General features: G+C 47.4%; 4 protein-coding genes across 9 annotated transcripts in view; 1 reads left to right on the forward strand and 3 right to left on the reverse strand.

Annotated features, from left to right (window-relative positions):
* Window positions 1-4,703, forward strand: part of reln (reelin) — an 84,899-nt gene extending 80,196 nt beyond the window's left edge. For 2 of the 6 annotated variants that reach the window (XM_047596114.1, XM_047596115.1), the window contains exons 64-65: window positions 1,273-1,399; window positions 3,145-3,169. In XM_047596114.1, coding sequence (XP_047452070.1) covers window positions 1,273-1,393 — 121 coding nt within the window. In that variant the 3' untranslated portion in view covers window positions 1,394-1,399; window positions 3,145-3,169. Of the gene's footprint in view, window positions 1-1,272; window positions 1,400-3,144 lie in introns of all 6 variants that reach the window. The other 4 variants (XM_047596116.1, XM_047596117.1, XM_047596118.1 and 1 more) reach the window with 2 other exon arrangements.
* A 910-nt stretch (window positions 4,704-5,613) lies between these two features.
* bncr (bouncer) lies at window positions 5,614-6,624 on the reverse strand. Its single transcript, XM_047597234.1, has 2 exons — window positions 6,250-6,624; window positions 5,614-6,161 (listed from the first exon to the last, which is right to left on the reverse strand). Coding segments are annotated over exons 1-2 (387 nt in total). The 5' UTR covers window positions 6,252-6,624; the 3' UTR covers window positions 5,614-5,776.
* Window positions 6,625-6,766: 142 nt separating this feature from the next.
* Window positions 6,767-7,757, reverse strand: LOC125015400 (protein Bouncer-like). Its single transcript, XM_047597232.1, has 2 exons — window positions 7,607-7,757; window positions 6,767-7,514 (listed from the first exon to the last, which is right to left on the reverse strand). The coding sequence occupies exons 1-2, from the start codon at window positions 7,627-7,629 to the stop codon at window positions 7,046-7,048; spliced, it is 492 nt and encodes a 163-aa protein (XP_047453188.1). The 5' UTR covers window positions 7,630-7,757; the 3' UTR covers window positions 6,767-7,045.
* On the reverse strand, window positions 6,767-9,870 carry LOC125015402 (small integral membrane protein 29-like). The gene is made up of 5 exons (XM_047597235.1): window positions 9,760-9,870; window positions 9,374-9,669; window positions 9,265-9,290; window positions 9,068-9,173; window positions 6,767-8,095 (listed from the first exon to the last, which is right to left on the reverse strand). The coding sequence occupies exons 2-5, from the start codon at window positions 9,485-9,487 to the stop codon at window positions 8,042-8,044; spliced, it is 300 nt and encodes a 99-aa protein (XP_047453191.1). The 5' UTR covers window positions 9,488-9,669; window positions 9,760-9,870; the 3' UTR covers window positions 6,767-8,041.
* Between the last annotated feature and the right edge of the window lie 320 nt (window positions 9,871-10,190).

Consider the following 10,190-nt stretch of genomic DNA (forward strand, 5'->3'; position numbering starts at 1 on the left):
AGCGACAGTAAATTTGAGCATTGTTTGCTTTTGTAAACAATCCGTTCATATGTCCATTCATAATTCACACGCAGTATTTTCATTTGCAGTCGACCCATGTGGCCTTTATAAAGCATGGTGGATATCAGATCATCCTGTACAGTCGAGGAGACAGTGATGGTGGCTTCACCTTTTATTAAATAGTGTGTTCTGTTCAACTGTGAACTCATAGTCTGACTGGTCTATTTTTGTTTTTTTTACTGTCACATTCATCTCCTGCAAATAATTGCATTATTGTATTTCTTTCTTCAGGAACTAAAATGTTCTTCACTGATTGTTCTTCTCTTTCTTTTCCCCATTTTTTACATTTGTACTGCATTCTAGTTTGTAACCTGGACCAGTAAATTTTCCCCCCACGTGGAAGACAGTTACAACTTAAGCGGAGATTCTGCAGGGCACTGAAGATATTATGAACTTGGTTTACATTATTCTGAACATATTCTTAACATGGCAACACTTCAAAGCATTTTAAATGCATTTCCTGCATGTTGCTGTGGGTATTAGAGCAATAGTCCCTCCCCTTATTGTTCGTTGGGATGTGTACCCGGAGCATTTCAAATGCTGCGTACAACAGCCATGTCCTGTACAGACTATGCACACAAACACACACCTATGCCTAACCTGAACTCTCCCTGGTCTACGCGGCCGTGACCTGTCCCACTCCCCTCCCGTGCACTCGCTCAGTTTTCAACAGTGTCTGCTGAAAAGAGTGACCGTGATCCTCACACTCTGCTCTCTTGTTTATTTCTCTCTGTTCGCCACCCCTTCAACGCATCCTTCCTCCTCCTGCTCAACCCCTTGTTTTGCTCCACGTGCCCTTCTTCCCTGCTGCTTTATGTCACCGACGTGGTTTATCCTGTGGTCACGCTTTCTCCTCTGCTTGTGCTGCATCTTTTCCTTCCTTGTGTCATCCTCCTCCTCCTCCTTCTTGTCCTTTCTTTTCTCTAAACTCCTCCTCCTTTGCCTCTTTCCCTGTTTATCGTACCATTCCTCCATACGACGGATGGACTGCTGCTATGTCCTTGCTCTGTCTCTTCACCTCTACCTGCGGTTATTTTCTCCACTGTCTCCTCGCCCATTTCCCACCGACGTCCCCTCTGCTCTCCATTTCTCCGTCTTACTTGTTTAATTTCCTCTTTCTTCCCTCTCTGCGCTCACTTCCTCCTTGAACCTCTGACTATCTTTCTGCCTTCTCTCCTTCCCCCCCCCCACTTTGGGCCCCTGCCTCCCCAGGCCGGGGCTCCTACCCCCCCAGACTTTTCTGCGAGACAGCAGTCCTCTCCTCCTGCCTCCCCCCTCTCGCGCTCTAACCTCTGCTCTCTTCTGTATTCTGCTCCCTCTGGCATGGCTGTAGTGTGAGGTAAGTTCACCGCCTCCTCCTGAATGCAGCCCCCTCCCTCCCTCCCCCTCCACCCTCCCCCCTCCCCCTCCCGCCCGAGCCCTCCTCTCTCCGTGTAACACTGCAGACATCCTTCCTTCGATTTCACGTACACGCCCAGCCCTCCTTCAACATCACCATGGTCATCTCCATGCTCTCGCCTTAACTTACGCCCCAGGCAGGTCAAAGGGCAGACCAGCTGCTCACAGCGTTCAGGTGGAGGCTCACTGACGAAAACAATCTAACGCACACACAGGAAATCAAACAGGCACAGTGGACGGAGGGACGAACAGAGCAGGGAAATCAGTAAATGTGGTGCCCAACGATTTTGAAATGACTTGCATCAATGCGACGTCACAACATGAGAGCTATTCTCTAATAAATGATTTTGATCTGAATATGCACCTCGAGGCATTTTTAGTGTGATAGCGTGCATACAGAACTATCAGTGGTACTGTGTTTGTGTGTATATGTGTGATGTAATCCATCACTATACCTGTATCTGTATGTTTTGTTCTTGCTGCTTTCTCAACTACAGACTGTGTCTCTGACCTGGCTGCTAATTAACAGGCCGACACGAACAATGATGTGACCCTTCCTGAGTTTTTTTTACTTTTTTTTTTTACTGTTTGTTTGTGCAGTGTTTATCAAGCTGTACCAGTGAATGATTTGTGGGTTTACATTCGTTTATCAGCATCAGCTGTAATGCAGGGCATCCCACATCATTATTTATTTATTTATTTTTTCTCAAAATGAACACACATTTGAACCACGGATGTTTTTTTTTTTTGTCAACCTCCTCCGTCCCTGCATGGCTTTACGGGTCGACTGTTGCCACGGCTCCATCTTTTTTCATTCATGGCTGTTTGTCTGTCTGAGGACGACGACAACAACATGACTCTGAGCCAGGAGCTTCCTCCTCACGCCTCTCTCACACACACGCGCTCTCAAAACCCAGCGTACCAGCCATGTCTCCCATCCACTCTCACGGCATCAACCATCTCACTCTCTCTCTCACACACACACACACACACGCTCCATCTCCTGCCACCCCCTGCCCTTCCTGCCCTCCTCCCTGCTTCGCAGAGGCCCCTGCCTGCCCTGGCTGCACTCCTGGCTCACTGGCACCGCCCTGCTGGATGGAAGAGGCAATGATCAGGCTAAGAAAGAGTGATCTTCCGCAGCTTTCTTTCTGTGACTTAGTTTTAAAACCTTCCCTTTCCTGCTCCCGATCCTGCACTTTTATGGCCTTTTTTTATTTATTTTTTTTAATTTTTCGATTTTCTGTTAACTCCGACCTCAAACACTCAGTGTCCGAGTTTCTTCCGTGCATTTGTGTTAGTGCATTCGTAGACTCCCCACGTCCCACGTCTTGTCCCGTGATATTTGGTCCACCAAATGACACGTGTAGCTGTCACCGCCACCATGTGCTCCATCTAGCTGCCTCTCATTTGTGCAGAATGTAAACAAATCCAGGTGTGTAAAGTAGCGCCACCCATCCTCTGAGATCCATGCAGCTGTTGAGTGTTTGAGGTTTTTTGAAACTAAAATGCCAGCATGAACTTGTGCGAGAGAGAGCGTGGAAGCCGCATTCGACCACTGGTGTGTCCGCGTGCATGGGTTAGAGTGCGTGCGCATGTGAGCGTGTGGATTCGTGGCGGCCTCTACCGTGTCACTAACGTTGGCACTTTTTCCCTCCCTTTTTACTTTCTTCTTACCCCCTGCAGCACACGTAAACAAAACTACATGATGAACTTTGCCAGACAGACCGGCATGCGTCACTACTACAGCCGCAAGAGGCGGGCACTGCAGCAGCGTGCCTGAATCCAGCCAGTGGGGACTCGTCCTCTGACCTGCCAATCACACATCGACCCGCCTACACACGTCCTCATTCTCCTGAAGACATATCACCCTGTTGAGACCCATTCACCGGTGGATTCCAGTCAGCCTTAGACTTCCCTCCACACGTCCTACCCTCAAACACGGGCCACCCAATCAGTTTACGCTCCGGCCAATCAAGACCCGACCACACGGGTCGGCGGGAATGAAACTCAGAAGGAAGGAGTGAAGCGGCCATTTTGTTTACTTTTTTTCCTCATGGATGGTCGGGGTTTCTAGTTGTTTTGTAATTGTTGCTGTGGTTCCTCCGATTCCTGTGCCCATCCGCGATGTCCCCTCCCTCTGGTCCCCCTCCCCTCCCCGCCCTGCTTTTCCTGCCACACTGTGAAATTGAGAGATAATATATCACTGCTGAACTGACCAGCCAATTGGAGAGTAGCCTCCCAGTTCCACTGAGCCGCCAGGGTGGAGGACCGCTCCACTGTCTCCAAACAGGAGAAAGACCACAATGATGATGTTGACCATGAAGAGGAATGACGGCGACGGAGAAGCGTAAAAAAAAAAAGGAAAAAAAAAAGAGTACTGTGTTCTTGCTGTTCTGTGTGTCTGTGGGTTCTTTTTGTGATGAGTTGACTGTGGTGTTCTGTTCGTTTGTTCGTTCGTTTTCTACTAATTCATATGCTTTTTGGGAGGGGGGGAAGGGAGGGGAGGGGAGGGCGGTGCAGGGTTCTGGGTTCTGTTTCTTTTTCCTCATTTATTTGGATCAGGGGTGGCCGGGGCGAGAAGAGCCCAAACCACCACACCAAGAAGGAACAAAAGAACGATTTGCACGACGACGGAAAGGATAAAAAAAAAGAAAATTAAAGACTGAACAGCGATTTTAGTTTTTTGTTTTTTTTAATCATTTTTTTTATATATGTTGGTTCCCGAAAATACAGATATTTATGGTAAATGGTTCTTCACGTAACCTATTTAAGATGCACTGTGCGTGAAATCTGTATGTTATTTTCTAGTGTTAAGTTATTAGGCAGTCGAGTCAGGCTCTCGGACTGCATCATCTCCCCTCTTCCTTCACTTCCCTCTTCTCTTGTGCTGTTTCCCTCCTTCCCATCCTCTCTCTCTCTCTATCCCTATCTCTCTTTATCTCTCTCTCTCTCTCTGCTGATTTCTGATACCTGGAGGTGAGGCTCTATCAGTGTTGTTTTTTGAAGTCTGTGTAATATGGACCCTCTGCCCTCAGTGTAACTCCAGTATAGCAATCTCCTGTATATATATGTATATCCACTATGGGGAGACCCAGCAGCCTTATAAAAGGGAAATAAAGAACTGTCCAAACCTCATACTGTACACACGGCTTCAGCTGCTCTCTTTCACTCTTAAAAGATAAGCCTGGTTCTTGTCTAGCGTATACTTTTCTTTACTGTCAATAAATCTCCACAGTGAACTAGTCCGCCTCTCAACGACGTCTGATTTCCTTTCTCTGTTTGTGTTCCTCGACTTCGAGACCATTTAATCCCAACAGCAAAAATAAATCTTTAAATGTGGCCACGGTGAAGCGACATGTAATGTGTTTTCAGTAGTTTTTGGACAACAACATAGATGAATCGCTTACATCAGGCATTAGAAGTAGACTTCACCTCCTCGTATAAACTGACTCAGTACTCAGTGCGTTTACATGCAGACCTTAATCGAGCTATGCTCAAAAATTTCTCTCTTTCTCACTACAGTCCTTTTTACAGTCTACATGCAGCGCAAGAAAATCGAATAACTGTTCTCCTCTTCCACACTAGGTGGCGATACGTGTCTTTTCAGCGGGTTAATACGGCCCGATTTCCGGCTGGCCTATTACGTGATATAATAAACAAGAGTCGTTCATGCGGCAGATCGGCATTTCAAACAACAACCAGACGGATAATAGTACATGTTTAAATCTTGTACGTAATGTTCGCGCTACTTCTGGTGCAGGTAAAATCCGCTCTATCCCTCAGACGGCTCCGTTTCTCTTCTTCTACGCCCGGCTTTCTTGGACGTGTTTGTTCCGGGGTCACACGCCAGCGCAGCGGTGGTGGAGCATGCGCACACGCATTATCCGATGAAAACTCCGATTCCAATCGCATTATCTGGGTGTCTCAATCGGACAATGACAATGACGCGTTTACATGCACCTAAGTTCTCATGTCATAGTCCGATTAAGGCAATAATTCGTTTTTTTTCCACGTGCATGTAAACGCACTGAGTGAGTTGTTTGTGAGCGAATGAGTTTGAAAACATCCGAAAGACCTTAGAACATCATTGTGGAAATATTTATTTTAAGAACAAGCATCTATTCATAAAAACAGTCCAGGTTTTCCCAGATTAAAATGAAAATGTCTCTGCGGTCACCTCGTTGCAAACACCACACACTAAAGCCGGCCTTCAGCCTTACACCAGGCTGAAGCCTTGGTTCAGTGCGCCTACACAAACATCCGCCCTTCGACTTCAACCACGTCCGACGCTCACGACACACCGGCTCTTTTCCTGTCACGAGCCGCCAGATATCGCAGCTACAGCCATGAGCGTCACGATGACGTAGAGAGGTTTAGCCGCGACGCCCGAGTTACAGTACGACCGGTCACAGCAGGCGTAGCTCAGCGTGTAGGCCGTCCCCATGAAGATGTAGCGCCGCTGGCGGCCGCAGAACCTTTTCGCCGAGCATCCTCTGGCTGACAGAGCGCTGAGGTTGCCGTAGTGACCGTCCGCCGTGTGGCACAGCTGGTTGGGAGGACACTGGGTCAGGATGAGCTCGGCCGTCTCCCCATTCTTCAGGATGGGCTGGTAGTAGCAACGCAAGTTGCCACAGAGCAGAGGTGGGACGAGAAAGTAAAGCCACAAAGATGCGACGAGCAAGAGCTGCAACATGTTCAGCCTGAAACACACAAGGATTACAACAGCTATTGTTCAGCGCTTCCATGACCTTAAGACACCTATGAGAGTATTAATAAAAAAAACAGTACATCAGTTGTTGAGATGAGTATGTGTCAAGCTCCAAAAAGACATGATGTTATCTAAGCTCTTCTTGTCTAGTAAATGTCCTCATCTTCAGATTTCCCTTCCTTGGATCTCCAAGCCAAGACCTCATAGTTTTCTCAGATTTTGACAAAGCTCTTCAAGAGTCGGTGGCAGAAACTAATCTATTGTGATGACTTTGCTAGCTAAGAAAAAGTGATTCAAAGAACATAACACTGAGCTGGAGAAACCTTGGAGGAGGTTTTGACACAGCTGAGAATGATCTCCACTGATTGTTCCAAGTTTAAACAGTTTCTGCCTGTGACGGTGAAAAGACAGAAGCAGTTACAGTGTGCAGCTTAAAGAGGACTCGCCTTGTCGTTTTTAAGATTTGAAATCTGATCAAAACCGCTCAGAGCTTCTCCCGACGAACTCTGGTCTCACCTCCGGCTCCAGACCTACCTGCCCGCACAGACCACGCCTTCCAAGCACACCTGCTTAATGAAATGCATTCACTACACGAGGTGGGAGTTTTATCGCGGCGCTCTTTATTTTGCTGCGTTTGTCAGAACAGAAACAATGTCGGTAGTAACTCTAGAAGTCCAGGAGGATGGCTGACAAGTCCACCTTCTTCTCTCTGGAGTGCACACAAAATGCAGGGAGGCATTTTCTCATTTGTACATTTTGCAAAAAAACAACAAAACAGCAGTGGTCACAAGGCTTCAAATATTTGCCTAAACCTTTCGGAGACTCAGTTAAGCACCCATGTCCATCAGGCCTCTCCCTTGTCTTCAACACGTTCTCCTAAGCTCTAGTGGCAGGTGAAGCAGCTGTCGTTGATGATGTGTAATTCGCGCACGAATCCCGAGTCTCCTCCCTAAGAACGTTGTTCACGCTGTCTGTTTTTTCTGAGACTACCCCCAGCAGCATCTTGAGGTTGCCGTCGAGCTTCGGCGCCCCGTTGCATTTGTCTTCGCAGCAGCATCCGTGGCTGACGTTGTATTCGGTTCCGCGGTATGAGAGGATCTGGTGGGAGCCGCAGAGGTCGCTGTCCACGCAGCCCCGAGCAGACAGGACGTGGACCGAGCCGTAGCGGCCCCTGGAACTGGAGCAGCGCTGGTGAGGTAGACACTGGCTGGTGACGTTCGGGCAGGGCTGGCCTTTGCGCTGCAGAGGACAGTGGTAGCACAGCAGGCTGTCCAGAGTGACGGCTGGGAAGAGCAGAGCCATGACCAACGGGGCGGAGGTCAGGAACCGGCGTGGGCCCGACACACTGACGTAAACCCACACACACACACAGTTAAATATGGAAGGAAACCATAATCCAGAATCATCTTCACTTGTTCGTGTAGCCGTGCTGTTCACCTGTTCTGTCTCTGTGAACCCATCTTCCCGTATGAAAAACGGATAAGTCAACACACGGGAACCCTCAATCACCAGAGAACCATCTGATTGCCGAGCAGAAACAGGTGTGTCTTTAAAGCTGCTGCACACGTAGTTGGAGAAATACACCCACACAACAAACCGCTTTTGAAATTGGTTTTGGCTCCCAGTTTATTATCCACATCACTTTATCGTTCAAAACACTTTTGTACAATGTTTAAAAAGAATCTCAACTGAGACGGAAAAAAAAGACAAGAACAAACAGGCCTGCAGTGCCATCTGGTGTCCGCTGTGGAGAACATGAGGAAGAGATTTCTGAGAAATGATTCATCCCTCATTCATTCAGTGTCACTTTCTGTTACACAGCATGTACAGTAAAGGTGAAGTTCTCTTGACGCTCCATTCTTGATGTTTGGCTCATGTTCCGTAGCCAGGCGTTAGGGAGAGCTTCACCTCCTTGTACAAAGGTGCCTGTGAAGAAAATCATATTGAAGTTTTTATGCAATGACGTGTGTGTGTGTGTGTGTGTGTGTGTACTGACCACACAGGCATCTGTACACAGCTATCTAATGCAGACCAATACACAAACTAGTTTAATGAACGCTTTTCATTGTACAAAGAAACCACTAAGACATTAGTAGCAGATCCTTGAAGTCCTGCAAGCTGAGTGGTGGGTCCCCCCATGGATCTGACTTGTTTGTCCAGCAGATCCTACATCTACCTCAGAGATGTGTGGAATATAGAGGTCAAGTCAACACCTTGAATCATCACTGTGTCCCTCAAACCGTCCCTGAACCACGTTAGCTTTGTAACACTATGTGCTGTCCTCCTGAGAGAGGCCAGTGCCATGTGTGCACGGTCTTCAACGGCACTAGGTAGGTGGTACACGTTGAACAAAACTCCACATCAACGGCAGGACCCAACGCATCCCACTATCTTCACTCAGTGCATCCTGGTGCCATGGTTCTCCAAATGCACGGGCACCTGGATTCATCAGGCCAGACCAGCTCCTTCCAGTGTCCGTGGTCCAGTTCTGATGCTCAGGTTCCCGCTGTAGGCTCCTTCAGCAGCAGATAGAAGTCTGCACCCTAACTGCTCCGTGCAGGTCCATACAAAACAATATCTGATTAAATCTTTGTTTGAACCATGAAAGAAGCAAGTTGAGCTTTGAGAAGTCACTGCAGCACAACATAAAGTTTGGCTACCTTTTTGCTTGTTCGCCACTTGTCCTTCCTTGGACCACTTTTGGAGATGCTCTGGTCCAGTTATTTTAGCCCATGTGAAAGTCACTCACATGCCCATTTTTCTACCACACAAATTGCTCACTTGCTGCCTGACATATGTCACCCACGTCATAATGATCATAGTGTTACGCCCCATTGGTGTATGTGAGATAATCCTTTAATTTATGGCACAGTGGGGAAATGAGAGGTTTAAACTTACAGCCAGCTCCTCCTCCTCCCCCCTGTCATCATCGCCCCAGTCTTCCCGTTCCTCTGTGGGGTCGTAGTTGTACAGAGGAATCAGCCTGTGGCGAAGATCATCTAATCTGAAGCAGAAACGAAACAAGTCATGACAGAGCAGGAGAGAAAACGATCGCAAGATATTACTTGAAACACACACACAAAAAAAACCCTTACCTTGATTTCCATCTGATGTAAAGCACCTAAAGAGAGAGAGAAAAAGCTTAGACACTTACATGCCACTGTGACCTTAACCGTGAGGAATGACAAGTGTAAACAGTCTCACCAGTGCAACTATGCATCCACTCAGAATTAGTAAAACAAATGGGATGAGTGCATAGTAGCCAGGAAATCCTGGTCTACTGCTTGTGGGAGAAACATGTGGAGTTGTGTGATTCATTTCTTTCTGGTCGATCTCCTCGTCTGTAGGAGCTCTCTTCCCCTCTGCACCTCAGCTGACGCCTGTGTGACACATTCAGTGGAGGGCCGTAGAGACCGTCAAACCTACCGAAGAGTCGCGACTGGCCTTCCTTAACCCATTAGTCCCGCAGAGCGTAGAAAACGCCACAGTTTTCTGTGAAACTTCAAATCCAAGATATGTGAATGTTGTTTTCAAACAAGGAAGACCACAAAGAAGTCGATGAATTATAATTGTATGTAATTTCATCTTACCTCATGAGTGATCTGTGGAGTATGTGCGCACACATTTCCGTCCACTTCTTTTATTTCATGTTACACGAGAAATACTTGCAGAAACGCAGGGCTCACGCAGCTCGACCGGCTCGATGACATTCCTCAGTGAGGAGTGGATTAGATGCGGTGGCTGCACCGGACAGACATGATATCACATGTTTTAAAAAAATACTCTTCTTGAATATGTTGCTGTTGTTGTTTTGTTTTGTTTTGTTTTTTTAATTTTGATTTGCTACATTTAATTGCTCGCTCTTCTTGGCCCCTGACAGTGATTCAGATTTGGTTCATTGAAATCTCAGCACATACACGTGTAATACTCGGATTCCTCCAGCAGAGGGTGTTGTTGTTGTTGTTGTTGTGAGCCGCAGGTGGGGGGAAGGGGGCGGTCGGTGGGAGGGACGTGGAAGAAA

The sequence above is a fragment of the Mugil cephalus genome, chromosome 10, assembly GCF_022458985.1.
Source record: "Mugil cephalus isolate CIBA_MC_2020 chromosome 10, CIBA_Mcephalus_1.1, whole genome shotgun sequence".
NCBI lineage: Eukaryota > Metazoa > Chordata > Actinopteri > Mugiliformes > Mugilidae > Mugil > Mugil cephalus.

Excerpts from the sequence above, each read along its gene's own strand:
- LOC125015400 (XM_047597232.1), bottom strand. The coding sequence starts at position 7,629 with ATGGGTTCACAGAGACAGAACAG. Across the intron at positions 7,515-7,606 it reads GGTTCACAGAGACAGAACAG|TGTGTCGGGCCCACGCCGGT; the intron begins GTGAACAGCACG and ends GGTTTACGTCAG.
- LOC125015402 (XM_047597235.1), bottom strand. The coding sequence starts at position 9,487 with ATGAATCACACAACTCCACATGTTTCTCCCACAAGCAGTAGACCAGGA. Across the intron at positions 9,291-9,373 it reads GTGGATGCATAGTTGCACTG|GTGCTTTACATCAGATGGAA; the intron begins GTGAGACTGTTT and ends CTCTCTCTTTAG. Across the intron at positions 8,096-9,067 it reads GGGAGGAGGAGGAGCTGGCT|GCACCTTTGTACAAGGAGGT; the intron begins GTAAGTTTAAAC and ends TTTTCTTCACAG.